The 17,246-nt window shown below is 41.2% G+C and overlaps 1 protein-coding gene across 2 annotated transcripts in view; it reads right to left on the reverse strand.

The window, feature by feature from the left end:
- Nucleotides 1-5,972: 5,972 nt before the first annotated feature.
- arhgef28a (Rho guanine nucleotide exchange factor (GEF) 28a) overlaps nucleotides 5,973-17,246 on the reverse strand; it is a 51,649-nt gene continuing 40,375 nt past the window's right edge. For both annotated transcript variants that reach the window (XM_039615264.1, XM_031734578.2), the window contains 3 exons: nucleotides 16,412-16,930; nucleotides 14,378-14,642; nucleotides 5,973-8,774 (listed from right to left, as the gene is read on the reverse strand). In XM_039615264.1, coding sequence (XP_039471198.1) covers nucleotides 8,608-8,774; nucleotides 14,378-14,642; nucleotides 16,412-16,930 — 951 coding nt within the window. In that variant the 3' untranslated portion in view covers nucleotides 5,973-8,607. The remainder of the gene's footprint in view (nucleotides 8,775-14,377; nucleotides 14,643-16,411; nucleotides 16,931-17,246) is intronic.

Raw genomic sequence — 17,246 nt, forward strand, 5'->3', positions numbered from 1 at the left:
GAGGCATTTGGACACCACTAGAAGGCCATGGTTATCAATTCAGATGCTTTTTTGATACATGATAGCCATTAATAGAAAGTATTTCTTTGCCTTTAGCAAATAAGAAAATCATTTAGTTGCGCCTTTTCTGCTATGAGGACATATGAGTTTCTGTTTTGTCCCTCTCCTCCGTTTTAATTTATTTTAACTTTATCTGTTGTGATGCCTCCAACCATATGTCTGGGAAACTAGATTCAGATGTAGTGTACAGGGATGGGCTTGGATAGTCATGAAAAAGAATAGAAACTGATTAAAAAAAATAATAATAAACAAAAGAGGTTTCAGTTAACCTCATTGAATTCCCTTCCTGCCCTCTCCCAATATTCTGATAAAATATAAATGTCTTTTTAACCAGTTTTTGTAGCCCAGAACACAGGAATGAGCACAGACTTCTGTCAAATGAGGTAACGCATGCTCATTTTCTCTACTGTACACAGCATTTATGTTTCCAGCTGCGGATATTCACCCCCCCCCCAAAGGCCTATTCCGAGCCAGGAAAAACTCTGATGTAGGCCCCAAAGCACTTTGCAAAGCAGTCCCGTGATAACAGTGCTGGAGAGCCTGTTAATGCTGCATTTACGTCAAAGGGAAACAACATATTTGTATTTTTCCAGCTTATAAAACAAACATAGAAGTCCTGGAAGGTAACTGTTTGATGTTTTTTTTCCCCATAACCTCTGATTTATCCGCCTGTGTTTTACACAAAACTGAAAGGACTGAAAAGCAACTCAATGCAGTTGTGCACGTAGACCTACTTAAGTTCAAACTGAGCATCAAAATGGGAAAGAACGGTGTTCTAAGTGACTTTGAACCTGCCAGATGGGCATGTATTTAAGAAACTGTCAATCTACCAGGATTTTGGCACACAATCATCCCCACAGTTTACAGAACATGTCCAGTGAGCATCAGTTCTCTCTCTCTTTGCTGATGTCAAAGGTCAGATGATAATGGACAGACTAACAAAGAAAGACTAAAGGACATTTAAGTAATCACTTGTTATAACTGAGGTATGCTGAAGAGCGCAACTCACTGAACACCAGAACAACAGAAAACAGTGGATAAAACTTGCACAGGCTCATCAAAGTTGAACAACAGAAGACTGGAAAAACATCTGGCCTGATGACTCTCGATCAATGCTTCAGCATTCAAATGGTAGGGTCCGAACTGGTGTAAACATGAAAGCGTGGCTCCTTCCTGCCTTGTATCAATGGTTTATGCTTGTGTTACTGGTGTAGTATTGCAGGGAATATTTTCTTAGCACGATTTGTGCCCCTTAGTACCAAATGAGCATCTTATAACTGCCACAGCCTACCTGAATACTGACGCTGACCATGACTATCCCTTTATGGCCACAGTGTGCCCATCTGCTGATGGCTGCGTCCATGAGGACAGTGCTCTATGTTACAAAACTCCATCTCAAATTGTTTCCTTTAACATTACAGTGAGTTCACTTTACTCCACTTTTGGAATGTGCATTATGGATGTGCAGCTGACAAATCTGTTGATCATGTCTGTATGAACCAAACTCTCTGAGGAATGTTTCTGGCAGGCTGTTGAAAACATGTCATGAAGAATTAAGGTAAAGAGGGCTTCAACCCAGTACTAGAAAGGGGTACTCACCAAAGTGTCTGATAATTGTACTGTATGTTATTAACAGTGATAATCTTAGCTATAAAGCAACATTTTGTAAAAGAGTGGCGTACCTGACCTGCCTTTGCTTTGAAGCTCAGACCCGTGGCCATGACACTGAAGCTGCACAGTGTGTAAGTGTTGTAATTAGCACTTATTTTGGGTTAAACAGCATCGCACTCGGCTTTGACGCAGCTGCAGGAGACGATCGTGATTTTAAAGGGACGTGATGAGTGAGACCAATTAAAACGGGGGTCAGAGATAAAGATCAGAGGATGTGTCAGTTAAAAATGTCTCTTCAAAAGAAGCAACTTTTTGCAAATGCTGCAAAGGCATGTCATACGCAAATCTGAACGGAAATGTTTGCTTGTGCCAAATACAGTAAAAAAGAGAGAGCAGAAAACACTGAAAAGTACTGAAAGTCAGACAAACATGAATCAGGTTGTTATGATCATTATAGTTGTAGATTTCCCTCTCTGGGTATGGTTTTGAATAGTCTGTATATATACTGAGTCTATCCTGTAACTATAATTCACCCCTAAGAGAAATCTAATAACCTGTATATATGTTGTATATTGTGCAGGTTTCTCATAAAAGCATCACTCACTGGGATAAGCTTTAATAGCTGTTATTTATATTTGGACTGAGCAGGTTTATTCTGTGTGCCTACAGAAATCATTACACCTCCCCTTGGGAGAGCCTGTAGCAACGTGTGGTTCGGCCTGCCAGATGACTCAGCGATAATATGTTTCCCCTTTATCGGTTTTTCCGTCGGTGTTATTGGTCACCTTCCACAGAGGTCATTAAAAAACAACTAGGGAAGAAGGGACAGAAGCCACGTGCTGTAATAAGGAACAACCTTTAATTACTGATTCCAGACAAAGAGAAGCTAAACAGATGAAACGCTAAAGAGCTATTACTTTAATTTCAGCTCGAGTGTGTTTACGCTTTAATGAAAGAAAAATTATGACACTTTTGGCTCCGCTGCTCAGTTAGCTGGAAATGAAAAGCGTTTGTGATGATATCGAGGAACTTTCAGCTGAACTGGAAACATTTGGATGGTTGATTGACATCGTACTGCTATAGCTCAAGTTAGAGCGCATTTCTCTGTCTCTGCCTCCTGATTCCACAAACACGCACCACACATGATTCAGTAGACCATCCTCTGCATGGTCACCTCGCAGCAAGACCATTCCAGTTTTTGACCTCGCTGAGCTGGGACCTTTCTGTGGGAAGTTTGTGGGCAAAAACATGACTTAACACTCAGTTACTTTTCTGATAGTTCAGAACTTTTTAACTCTTTGTGATGTATGTTGAAAAACGTGCTGGAAACATTCCTAATTCCTGATTCGTATTGAGATCTACAACAGTGCAGATGATTTCAGTGTATTCATAGTTTTCACAGGACTTCAAATCATTATAGGAAGGGCCACCTGAAGAGCTTGACATTTATTTATAAGCATGTAATAAAATTGGGCAGTCTGCCTCACAGCTTAGTAGAGTTTAGCAGAAGATAAATTATACCGCCCTTCACTTGCATCTAGTTTAAAGGAGCCAAAGGTTCAAATGGAACAGGAGAAAAATAAAGTGGAGGAGCAGGAGGAAAATTACCACCAAGAAGAATAAAAGAGAAGAGGAAGAACAATAAAAAGGTGGAGTTTATACCGAGGTGTCAACAGAAAGAAATGAAGGAGAAGTTAGCTCTACAAGGCCATCATTTCTCCTGAAACTTACAACCCCACCATTTCCCCCCAAACCTATTCACTGCCTCTTACTTCAAACCTTTACACCAACACACCCCCTAACCCATGCACCTGCCTATTTAACCCTTATAACATACCCATTTACCCCAACCCATGTTTCCCAAATGTAGATAAACAGATAAGAAAATAAAAGCCCAATAAAATCAAAGGAAATAGCTCAAAACAACAGCACAAAAACCAGAAGTAGCTCAGAATGTGTAACAAAGAACAACGCCGACCAACCAATCAGGTCTGCTGAAGTGAACTGACCCTGTCTGTAAGTTCCTTTTTAACTAAAGCTCTTAAGCACTGTATTCTAGTGCTTGTTTATATAACAGTACAAGCATATGCGGCTGTGCGAACAATGACACCTGTCACATATACACGCACACACACAGGCACCTCTATGACATGCATACAAAAGCTGGCAATATCGTAAAAGGCTGTTTCTTTCTCTTCCCACACCTTTGTCAAACACCTTTGTCCTAGACAAAAATACAAAAGATTCTTTTTCAAACAGCTGTTTTGGTTTCCTTCAAAACTGATGAGGTAAGGTACGCCCTATTCCACAGAAAGCTCAAGAAGGCCTGAGGGAAACGGGCGTAATCTCAATTTTAAAGCAAAGGTAATGCCTACAATGGATCCTTGATAAGGTCTGACTAAAAGGAATTATTTTTAAATGATTTAAAAAATGCTAATAGTGTTTTACCCAAAAGGCATAAAGCTATCGTACAGTCTCAGAGTCAAAGTAGCCCCTAATTTAATAAAGCAGTGGTAAATAGAAAACCATCAATTTTGCAGCAGTTAACATTTGAAAAAGCTCAGATCTCTCAGCAGCTTGTTTCAGATCTGTACCACAGAGAAGCTAAAGGCTTCATCACTATATTTTATTTCAAAACTTGAAGGAGAAACAGTTCCCAGATGACCTGAAAGGCCTTGAGGGTTTGTAAGAGCGCAGATCAGAGTATTCAGAATATCAGAAGTGTTCTGGTCTTAAAACATTTAGTGTTTTATAGGACTGAAGTATATATATATATATATATATATATATATATATAGATATATATATATATATATATATATATATATATATATATATATATATATATATATATATATATATATATATATATATATAGAGAGAGAGAGAGAGAGAGAGAGAGAGATATATATATATATATATATAGATATATATATATATATATATATACATATTCACACACAAAGGAAAAAATAAACAGTCAAGCTCTATGATCAATGAGTTTAGCAGTGGAAAAAATTCTATCAAAAACATATATAGACTCTATATATCATGCCATAATGATGATAAAGTACGTACAGTATGTTTGCTCCTGAACTCCTCTATATGGTGACTGAGTCAAATATTTACCCCAAATAAAAAGTACTGTTTCTTTTTCTGTGCATTTACACATAAAAACTGCACGATCGAGGAAGGGTTCATTGATTGATTTCCATTTTAATTTCTACGTTTCTAATTTAAAGCCCCTATTATTGATATATTGTGATAGTTAAAGTGTCTGATCAATATGTTGGAAGGGTGGCACTTTATAATAACTTCATGCTATTAAGCATTAGTAAGGTATTAACTTATCATTATCATTTATATATCATTAATTCTCCTTAGTCATTTATAAATATAGATATTTTTATACATCTGTTACTTCTTACACCACGTACAGCTGCCACTGTGCAGTTACAGCTATCACTGCTAATACAGCACCCCTAGTAATAATCGTAATAGTTGTAATAATATTAATAATACTAATATATTTTTTACTAAGCCAAGTTTGATCACCTAGGCTACCACATGCAACCCTAACCCTATGTCCAAAAAATGATGAATTACACTGTAGTTCTTTAAACAAAAACAAAAATAATCATGCAAAATGTACCAAGCCAGAAAAAAGGCCGGGGCGTGCAGCTGACATGTAATGAAGTGGGCGTTTACAAAATATGCAGCAGGTCTGTGAAATAATAAGGTGCAAATTGGGGGCAGAGCCGGGACCCTGTTGCTATCACAGACATCTGCTCTTCTTAAACCACGACAGAAGCAGAGACACAGGTGGAGCACATGAAACACATTACTTTTATTGTCAGGAAAAAACCTGGAAGCTCTGTTTTTGTTTTTGGCCTCTTGTGAAAAGATCAATTTTGGTTCGCAGGAACCTGTATTTGAAAATAATAAATAATGAAATGCCCAAGAAACGTATCGTTTGTTGCAAAACAACATATTGCATTCATCTGATACTGGAGCGGATTTTATGATTGCAATTCAGCGGTGCGCTCAGATAGGAAATCATTGACATTCACGCACCTGGTCTGCCACCTGTCACTGCTGGCAGCTGAACGGGAAGCTCAATCACACATCTGTTTACACTGTTGGAGATACTGCACATGGAGACCAAGGACATAAAAACTGAAGTGTTATTGTCACCCATGCTGAGCTCTCTGTTTATGATTCAGCTAATTTGCTGTTTCAGTGTAATAAACCCCATCATGTAGCCCATCAAACAAACCTAAAGAAAAACAAAGCAAATCCAATTCTTTTTAAATGCAATTTTATCGGGAAAGTCAGGAATGTACAACACATGAGCTCAAAACAAGAAAATAGACCTGGTTACACACGTTCACGTCTTTGTGCAATAGAACCCTTCACACCGCACAGTAAAACATGACTTTTTTTGTAATAAATAAATAAAAGCACATAAGTTATGTACATGGTACTTAAGTCAAAACATCAAAATACTTCCACTGCCTTGTGGTCTGATTACACTACAACAGAAATTAAACAGGATTCATGTTATAGTGCCTGTACAAACATTAGGAGACACCTAAAGCATTGGCACATTCTTTACAAAAAAAAAAATCCTCAGGAGAAGCAATATGTAAATGCTAGCTCAATAGTTCAGCACAGAGCACAAGAGCATCAATAAGGCAACTTCTTATTGTTCTGGGCACTTGGGAGGATATTTATATTAGGACATTTTTCACCCAATGAAGCAAGCAAAGAAAGACAGCTAAACTGAGCAAACATATTTATGATGCTGAGCTTTAAGCACTGTAGTTCAATGGTTCCTCTGTCTTAGTTTAGGGTCTTAGCACACTAATGTTACTAAATCAGCACTAAGCATAAAGAGAGACCTGTTAGGCTATTTGTTTACAGGAACTGTTCGAAACTGTAGCATTTGCAAAATGAAAGGGACATTAGGTTTTACGAAAGAAGCACATTGTAATGGCTATGAAATGACAGTGTTTAGACTTGCTTCCAAAAAATATCACTGTAACTATGAAGTTCTTCCTGCCACTGGTACTAAATCTGGACTAAAAAGCAGTTAGCACTTTCCCCATTACAATGCACTAGTCAGGCAAGGAATAACTGTGGTTAGACATAGCTGCATGACTGAAATTATTGTAACCATGTGCAATGAACATTAGCTACTTACATTCAGAGTGCAGCTATAGATTTAAAACAGGAATATCTCCACAAATAGTCATGTAGTTGCTGCATGACAGCAATTTAACCAAGAAGGACACAGGCACTTAAATTCAACCTTGCTTTTATGTAGGAATATAACTAGACTACAACCAGTTGGCAACCAGTTCGAGTACATATTGCAAAAGACGAGACGATTTTCACTTATTGGCACAGACTGACTCAGATGGATTCCAATTTGTTGGCAATCTGTCTGTGTTTATAAATTAGATGCCAGTTATTTGCAACCCTTGACAAATGTGTCTGAGAGTGATTTCAATCCAAGCTTGTGACTGTTTGGAGACAGGTATGCCTTACCAAGTCGTAACCCAGAGGTTGAAGGTGTTGCACCAGTTGGTCAAGCTAACTACTTCCAATTAGTCGCTGAAGGCAAAAAAAAACCACAATCCAATTATCACTTTAGTCACAAGGAGGTTGCAATTCTATTTTTACTAGAGCAGTTTCTTTACTCTCGTGTGACTGAGCCATTAGTGAGCGGTTGCTTCCCCAGTTAGATGACGTGATGGGTGTGATCCAGTCTTTGTGACAGCGGGTGCCGAAGTCTGTTGCCACTTTTAAATGTTTGACCTGAACATGACACTAGACGAAATACTAAAGGCTCAATTACGGTCACATTTTTTCCTGAGGAGATCATTAATGTTTGTACCAAAGGTCATGACAATCCATCCAATATTTGTCAAGACGTTTCAGCCAAGTGTCAAGCAGGATCACAAATGTCTTTAGAAAATTTTATGGAAACATATCCAACAGCTTTTAGGACATTTCATTTCATTTCCGATGGACCATTGGACAATCCAAAAGAGCCAGGCTAAATTTTGACTTCAGGACTTAAGGCGGTTTGAGCGAGCGTGCTTTTGCGTATTGCAGGAAATAATTCTCAAGTGCTTGAAAGCTTATTTCTCATTTCTACTCCCTGATAAAACTGACAGACTAGCCCAGCTGCAACATCCCCACTAAGACCATATCTGGGCTTACTTTTTTAAACAAGGAAAACGTGCTTCAGATAAAAGGAAAGAAATGAGACGGCAAGATTGCAAAACGTGGGACTGATGTTGTCGGCTCTCATCTCTCATTTCTAATGATCTGTGCTCCCCATTGCTCTTTAGCTGGTAAATAAACAGGACCTGTCTGATGAATGAAACAGGGACAGTTTACTCCAAGGCAAAACAATCGCCCACCTGAGAGATCCAGGCTGATGTTTCACCGATATGGAGTATATGCTTTTCTCTCACTCTGTGGGAAAAATAATAAATATAGAGCTTGAGGGGTGAGATATGCGGGACCTGAGAAAAGCAGCGAGGGAGAGACTGTAAAAAAGCAAAGAAGGCGAAAGGTGAAAAGGGCTGCAGGGGATTTGACAGTCAATATATGGCCACATATATATACACACACACACAGACACACACACAAAAAGAAGACAGAAAACAAGGAACACTGAACACTCAGTGGTGTTTTGAGCTAAGGTGCATGACAAGTGAGACAGAGTCTTTCTCTCTCCATGTTGCCAGTAACTGTTTACAAAAAAAGAGACCAAAATAACCTTTCAATGGTAGAAAACAAGCATGCTGAAAAACGAAAGTAAAAAAAAAGAATTGCTTTCTTAAGGCGGCCCAGTCCGCTACTGATGCTGATCGTGAATGTCTTTCACCAAGTGTTTTTTTAGAGTTTGAAATGCACCAACGTTCAGAGGTACACAATAGTTTCCTCCCTGCCCTCCTCCCCTCCACTGTCGGTCTCCAAGGAAACCAGTGCACTTAGGTCCAGCTGAGGGTCACCGGGATGCGGGCGCACCGGATACGGGTCAGTTCCACTTGCTGTTGGCGACCAGGTCTCCCCATTGTAGCTGTGATCTGAGTGGGCACAACACACACAAAAAAACCATCATTTGTAGGAGAAATACAGTTACTGAAACTGAACAATGAGACGTCATCATTTATTCACCGCTGATCAAGTATCCGACAGTATGGGACACGTAGCCACGTGTTTAATGAGCTCGGTCTAATTGCTTAGCCCACTTATGTAATCACTAACAGCATACAGATTAGGCGCTGCTGAGCCTGCTGCTCCCTCCTGCACCGTGTCTGAAAATGGGGAAAAAAAGAGAATTTCAAGCTATGCATCACACCCCCTCAACTCAGGCGTTTTATCAGCGGCTTTCTCAACACGATCAATTGTCAGGCTTCGATGACATCAGCCTCCTCGCAAGCGATGGCGGACAAAAAGAGAGGAAGAGACAAGGGACCAGAAATGACAAATGAAACTGCTAACACCTACGAGTTGGCAAGCATATGGTCATGCTGAAGTATTCTCGCAGCAAAATACTAAACCCCGACCAGCCTGTAGTTGCTGTTCTCATAATCTTTTTCAAGGATTAATACCATTATTATTCAGATTCAATTAGCTCTTAAAGAGGCTATGCTTTTGTAGGTGGTAACTATCACTTGTCTCTGCTACGCTTGCATTCTTTTTTCATCCGTGTGCTGTCTAGCATTAGGGCAGGTGTGCTGTCATGGTAACAGATGGCGTGAACTATAAATTGCCTCATTGTGTCCCTGTAGGAAAGTGTCTGTTTGATTAATTATATAAGAGTCTGTCAGAGTAGCTCTGTTAGCCAACACACAGGCCAGGCCTCCACTAAATGAGATGTAAAGATAAAAATACCAAATCTTTTTCTTTGAGTTTCATCCATGAAATATTAAGATTGAATGATAATGTGACATGCATGCTGTTAAACATTTAAATTGCAATAAACACAAGGCTGTTAAAGCGTGGCACAGGGTTGTTTTATTTTCTGTCTACAGCAGTGAAAGGTAAATACTACACTACTGCTGTGTGTCATAGTTAAACTCACTATTTTGAGTGCATAAGTGTGTTCACATTATCAACTATGGATACATTTAAGAGTACCTCAGTTGGTCCTCGTAATGGTCAAAAAAAGGGCAACATTCCTGACGTTTGACCCGTCAAAATTCAAACACTACAGAAACAAGTGCTCGCTCTGCAGAAAGTAGTGTACAAAAGAGAAGTATCCACTTTAACAATTTAGCATCGCATTTTAGTCCACAGCATGGAATAAAATGCAGCACAACAAGAAATGGGTCTATTTTTTAAAGTATATGTATTTTTTTTATTTGCATCTAAATAAACCAAATGCAAACTTGGTGCTGACAGTTTAACCAGATGATTTACAAACAGGGAAGAGCTCACAACTCTCCCAAGTTCCTGGTTCCCGCATCAAATGATCAAATCAGCAATGATTTTCTAACACCAGCCACCCGGCGATTGTCACCGTTTTATTTCTGATTTAACGATGCTCCCAATGTCTGCCATAATTATCGTTTGGAAGCAGCTACGACCAAGAGATATGTGCTGTAATAAATCCTTTATTGACCAATTATGGCTCAGTCACACTAGAGTAAAAACAGCACACCAACCTCCTTGTGTCTACAAAAAGTCAACAGTTGACTGATAATTGCAACGAACTTTGTTGCTTTCGGAAACTGGTTGCGGGTACTTGCAGCCCAAACAATCACCATCCAACTCAGACTGACTGCAGACAGGTTGCTGAAGGTTGCTGTTCAATTCATAAATGCAGACAGATTGCCAACGCATCTCTGCAAGACATTGCTTGGTAATAGTGGACTTGACTTGGTTACTAACACGTTGTATTCTGTTTACATTCGTATATAAAATCAAGTATGTCTGTGATTTTACAGTTCAATCAATGTCCTGCAACAAATACGTCATTATTGGTGGAGGCAATTCTGAATTCCTGATTGAAATCTACAGGGTTCTGGTTGGACTCTGAATTTTGCTGCATGCTTTTCGGTTGTTTGTTGTGTCTGTATTAAAAGTGTGCATGTAAGGATGGATGGCTGACGTCTGTAGACCAAATCTACCTACAGATACAAATAAGTAACCACAAAGTGACCTGTTATCACTTGTTAATATGAATTTTTGTGCATGCAGACGACAAAAGATAAATTGCAGTTTTCAAGAAATTTTTCACACATAATCGGCATATTATCACAAAGCGATTTCATTTAATTGCCAACCTGACCCAATTCAGTTGCACACTCAAAGCAGACTAACTGCAGACTGACTCCATCAAGCATAGCTTGTTGTTCTATTTCCATATTGTTGCAGTTGCTTTGAATATGTCTCCAACTACTGCTTTACCTGTGTGACCGAAGCATTCACAGATTTCTAGCTTTCTGTAGGGGATATCAGCTCTATGTATAAAAAACAAACAAAAAAACAAAAACAATAGAATTCTCCTTTTTTCATTTAAATTCTGACAATAAATAAAAACAAACTTAAACAGAATTAGGACTCAGATTAACTTTAGCCGGCTTCAGCACAATGAAATAAAAGGAAGCGAACGGGCTCTCTGTAGATGGGCTCGATGGGTTTGATTGAAGAAGTGGCTGCGTTAAGCTAGTTAAATCTAATCAGCCTGGAGCTGCTCGCCTTAGGCAGAGAGAGCTCAATTCATTCTTTTTATTTCAGTCTTTTAGGTTTGTGAGCACTTGGACTGACAACAACACGCTGATGTCAAAAAAACGATACCGTTTATTAGGAAACTAACGATGAATGAATAAAGTGCCGTGATCATTGTGTTATATAGGCTCACAGTGTACAAAGAAGCTTTTTTATTTAATGCCAAGGAATTTTTAATGCCGGATAAACACAACACTTGGACACCTTTCCACAAAAGAAATTGTACACAACCAGTGTTATAAAGTAAGCAGTAAAATGTCCTGATGAAGGGAGGTTTTGTTAAGTTTAGCACCTTTGCAAAAAAACCATTCCTAAGTTATGTGTTGCATTATTATTTGTATTGTGTTATGTCCACTGTTTTTTAAGTGTGTGGCAGACTCACAAAAAAATGATCTATTCAAAAGCTACTGAGCACTGCGATGCTTGAGCACAAAGTCACAAAGCAGGTTTTTTGCCTCCTGCAGCACTTTGTACAGGGTTTGAATTCATCAGCGTGCCGTAAAGTGAAGCGGCTTCACCTTTCTTTTCTTCCTCAACCTCCTCACAGAGCTCTCATCTTTTGTGTAAAAAGGTGAACAACAAAAACCTGATACGACTCATCAGATGAAGCGTCAGTGTAAAAAATTCCATCCAACTGGTTCTCCAAGATTACACTGAACCAGAACGAATTATGGAAATCCACTGAATTAAAAAAGGTGTGTGTGTGTGTGTGTGTGTGTGTGTGTGTGTGTGTGTGTGTCGGTGTGCACAAAAAGAAATAGTCACATGCACAGGTGAGGATGAGAAGAGAGATCATATTTTGATCCATGTGACTGACGGCACAATGGGTCATTTACATCTGAAAGAGATTCCTTTTCTTTTCACACGAAAAAAAAAGAATGGAGATACCGGGTTCCTCCACATACCAAGCAGCTTGTGACCCAGAATGAGATCACACGAGAGCTCTTAAAATATAAGATGACAAAAATGACTCCTTGCAGAGGTTAAAATCAAACAGGAACTTAGGTGGAGATTTGGTCTTTTATTAACTGTCGAGGAGACCCTTAAGGGACCCACTGAAGAGCCTTGTGGTTACACATCAGCTGGAGCACACCCTGCGCTGTAGACTGCAGACATCCACCCCGGGCTTGTTAACAAGTGACTCAGGTTTCACTGGGGCATTGAATGTGCTCAATAATGAGGAAAGGTTAATAAGCTGATCAATGGCAAAGAGGTTGTGCTGCCTGCTGTAAGCTGGTAAACAATACCAGGAACACCGCATTAGGCTGCGCTGACCCGGTTTTTACGAGGGCCCAGGGAGACAGGCCGAATGTAAACTGTAATTTTCCCCGCCTGCTGAGAGCATCGGGGCGAGCACGCTGATGAATGGATTAGAAATGGGGACGGGCAAACATGGGAATGTAGCCGACACCTCCAGAGCGCAACCTGATTAATCTGTGACTGCATCTCTCATTCCTCCCCACCCCCCGCCCGCTGACGCCACCCTCTTTTCACCTGATGCGATGACAAGCCATGCTGTAATGAGTTTTGCAAAGATTTCTTTCAGATCGATGTCCCAATCAGTCAGCCATCGCCTGCGAACTGTGATTCACACGCTGTTGTCTGCCCGGCCAGTCGATAGATAGAGAAAGCATTGATTTTCTTTTTCCTTTGGCAGGCTCGAGCATTGTGGGGTGGGGTGGAGTTTGGGGGACTGGATACTGCTGCAGGTGGAGGTGATGGGAGGACAGGCAAGGCCTCACCGTGGATACGGCCTTGAGAGCGCGGCGTGTTTGTGTGTACAGTAGGCTCTCGCATGCATGGGTGAAACCAGTGCAAGCAGAAGGTTTGTTGACATTCTCACAGGGAGCAGATTTCTAATTTATGTTGACAGGGCGATAACACAGTACGCTACTGTTCAAATACATGAGGTAAATGCAATGTGTAGCGCTGTGCTAAAATGCATGTTCTTACATATTAAATGTAGTAGAAATGGAAATAAGCAATTGAGCTATTCAGTGCTGAAAAAAATACAATCCTCTTTTGGCAAGCAAAAGGTATTCACTGAGAGAAAATATATCCCAGCCTCAACTTTGGTCTGTAGGAGCAGACGGGGAAAACAACAGCTCTGAAACCAGCACTGTTACAAGTGTACCAGAGACTTGTATGGAAGCCAGCTGAGGGCTCAGTATCATTAGGTCTTCCTGAAAGAGGAAGGTCCCATCTTATCTTAAAGGCTTCATAGTACCACATCCCCTTTGCTCTCAGACTGCAGGGTTACTTGTGGTTCCTAGGATATTTAAGAAGTAGAATGGGAGGGAGAGCCTTCAGCTTTCAGACCGCTTTTCTGTGGAACCAGCTCCCAGTTTGGATTCAGGAGACAGGCAACCTGTCTAATTTTAAGACAAGCCTTAAAACTTTCCTTTCTAAAAAGCTTACAGCTAAGGTTGGATCAGGTGACCCTGCACCTTCCCTTTGTTATGTTGCAATAGGTCTAGACTGCTGGGGGCTTCCCATGATACACTGAGTGTTTTTCCTTCCCACTGTTGCCAGCTGTTTGCTCATAGAAGGTCGTCTGATTGGTGGGGTTTTCTCCCCACTATTGTAGTGTCTTTACCTTTCAATATAACAGTGACTGTTTTTGTGATTTTTTTCTATATAAATGAAATTGAATAGAACTGACAGAGGAGAGAAAGTACACCAGTGTACAGAAAAGAGATGCACTGGATTAATCCCATGAAACTAAAACCAAATCGAGACCATCAGTATATCTCAATTAGAACCACTGAAAGCCGAATGTTAATGCAATTAAAATTCAGTGTATCATACAGTCCAATTTAGTTTTTGATCTGTTTGAAAATATAGTAGCAAGCAAGTGACTGGAAAAGTTTAAAAAACATATGAGGCCCAAGCTGGCTTTGCATTTGTGTCTTCTCTTTCTAACTTTGAAACTGAACTTTGTGGTAATTCTTACCATGCCTTCCTGCAGGGCTGTAGAGGTATCCAGTCCCCATCATCCATCCCTGGGAGTCTGAGTGTTGGCCGTGGGGAGTCTTAGCTCCAGGAGGCTGTCTGCCGTTGGATTGGGCCAGCAGGGAGTTGAGACAATTGTGTGTGCTAGCATCATTTCTTCTGTGGTGCACATGGCGGTTGTTGACGCTGGTACTGGCTAACGCGGCCTCGTTCACAAACACAGAGCCGTTACCGGTATGGCCTCTGGGCGGACTTGATGCCGAGTCCTGAGGGAGAGGGAGGAAATGTCAGGGCTCGATCCAGACTAGCAAGACGATCATCGAGAACCGTGAGAACAGGAAGAGGAAACCCGTTTTCGTTCCAGGATAAGATCATCAACAAACAATGAATGCTGACAGCTGGATGGCATTCACACCTGTGAAATCTGTCAACAATCCACCTTTGAAATACACTCATGCATTTACATAAAAAGACCAGGAAACACATTTGACATACCTGCCAACAACTAGAAAAGCCTCCATTTCAATATCTCTACTTTTCTCAAGCTTTAATTACAAAAAGACAAAAAAGTGAGTCACTCGAAATGACATTTTCTCACTTCATGCAATAAACGGATCTCTCTCTCGCTCTGTCTCTCTCTCTCCAATATAAAGAAAGTGAATGAAATTTTATTTTTTGATGCTCGCAGTACTGAAACATTTCTTTCTGTGGATAATATAAAGACTTCACTGTGAAGTTTCTGCAGAGGCAATTTCTTCCAGAGAAAGCCATTTCCAAGAAAAGTGCTCACAGTATGTTCTGTGGATTTATGTGAATAATGGAGAAGCTGTTTCTGGAAAGACACTCTCGCTGACATTTTTTTCTCCCTCACAAATGACTCACTTATCGTTGCAAAGGCAAAAGCTCTCCAGAGAAAATAAAAATAAAAGTATATCAACTAAAGGTAAGTGAGGGAAAATGTTGTCATTTGGGTGAAGCAACCCTTTAATGTTTGGCTAAGGGCAGATTAGGACTCATCTTCACATAAACATGGCCTTTCCCTCTTCTGAGTGCAGGCAGCACAGCTAATTAGATGCAACCAGAGTCAAAGTGTGTGTGTGTGTGTCATTTGATCTGTCTCTGACCCTATGAACCACTGCCTCTGGCTGAAGCATTAGTGTGTGTGTGGGGGGAAACATTAGGACCTACACTGTCTCGGCACGCTTTTGTTGGACCGACTAAAATAGATGAATGGAAATAAATAAAGACTGCAAAAAGCCAGGAGAGCCTCATCACGTCTAGCCTGGAAAAGACCAAGGTGGGGGTGGCAGTTGTGGTGACATCTGTGTGTAAATTAATGAGGGACAGAGGGAATAACGAAACCTGAGCCTGCTCATTTGTCCATCCTTTCTGTGCTCTCTGTGTGTCTTCTGAACAAGTCACACCTGCTGCCGAACACAAGTCCCATAAGCCAACGGAGGTTCAGATAGATGTATGTGCTAAATTAGTTTCACCACTGCTGCAGTTCCACGTGAGGTATATTGGGACTTAAAGGGCAGGGGGAACAGCACACCCTTTATCCTCCATGCCTTCCAGCTGTGTGGGACATTTCGCTGGAGTGCTTTTCAAACAAAGTGTCGATAATCTAAGCCCCTTTGGGTCACGATTGATTGGTTTCTTAGGCCGTGCGCCTCTGGTTTTAATTATTTTTGTCAGAGCTTTTATTTGCAGTGGTTTAATTATCATCAATCATTAAGATGTTTACTGGTGAGCAGAGCTGCCGGAGAACTAAGACAAATGGTGCTGAAATTGCTCCCATTATCGTGGGTCGTATGTCAAGAGGGGATTGGGCTTCTAGGTGTGAACGTGTGAACCAGCGTAACTCAGGCTGATGGCTGTTTGAGAAAAGCTTCGCGTTAATGATTTTAGCACAAGAAATACTCCATAGATGCTGTACATCTGCCCCGTGCTCCCAATGAGGTCACGAGCATTAGTGGGGGGCTTTACTAGCTCATAGATTCAATGGTAAAAGAAAGGCCTATCATTTCCCCAATACCTGCTGGCCATCAAGAGGGATTAACATGTGAGGATTCGCAGTTGGAGGGCTGTCCTGCGGCCCGTGCTTCCAGCACTGCAGCAGCTTTTGCTGCTCATCCAGGTGTTCTCGCTCCCTCTCCACGCTCCTCTGGCCCTCCCTGAGCCTCTCCAAGTTCTGCTGGTACTCCTCGAGCTGCTCGTCCAGCTCTACGCGTTCACGTCTCAGCCTCTCCGCTGCCACCTGGCACTGCCTCTCCCTCTCTTCCAGCATGCTCTCCTGCGCCCCCTGCTGACTCTCCCTAGCCTGGCACTCTCGCTCCCAGCGCTCCTTCTCCTGGCGCAGGCGGTCATGGAGCCGCTGGGCCACCGCCGCCTCCTCCTTCTGCTTCTCCAGGTTACGTTGCTTCTCCTGATCCTGGAGGGCGCTACCCCGGACGGTTGGGAGATGCAGCCGTTGGGCACGAGGGGAAGGGCGGCCGCTATCTTGGAGAAGGAGCCTCTGGACCTCATAGCAGCTGTCCTGGATGGTCACTGCAGCCTGGCACAGAGAGGGGAAGGGCAAAAGCGACATGGTTCATTAAATTACAAACGATCAACTGCCACTTTTACCACCGTGTTGCCTCCTTGCAATATATTTGAATGGCAAAATGTGACGGAAATCATGATCAAGGCTAAACTGATGGCTTTTAATTTTTATGCATTAAGGTCACCGCAACTAGTGAAAGGAAGCCACAGCTGCTCTCCGCCTGTGGTTTTCCGAGTTCATACCCAAGATGAAACTTTGAATATGGAAATCACATCGTGATCAAATCCTCGAGCCTAAGTAGACAGGCAAGAGCGCGCGAACATGTCAT

The sequence above is a fragment of the Oreochromis aureus genome, linkage group 7 (genome assembly GCF_013358895.1).
Source record: "Oreochromis aureus strain Israel breed Guangdong linkage group 7, ZZ_aureus, whole genome shotgun sequence".
NCBI lineage: Eukaryota > Metazoa > Chordata > Actinopteri > Cichliformes > Cichlidae > Oreochromis > Oreochromis aureus.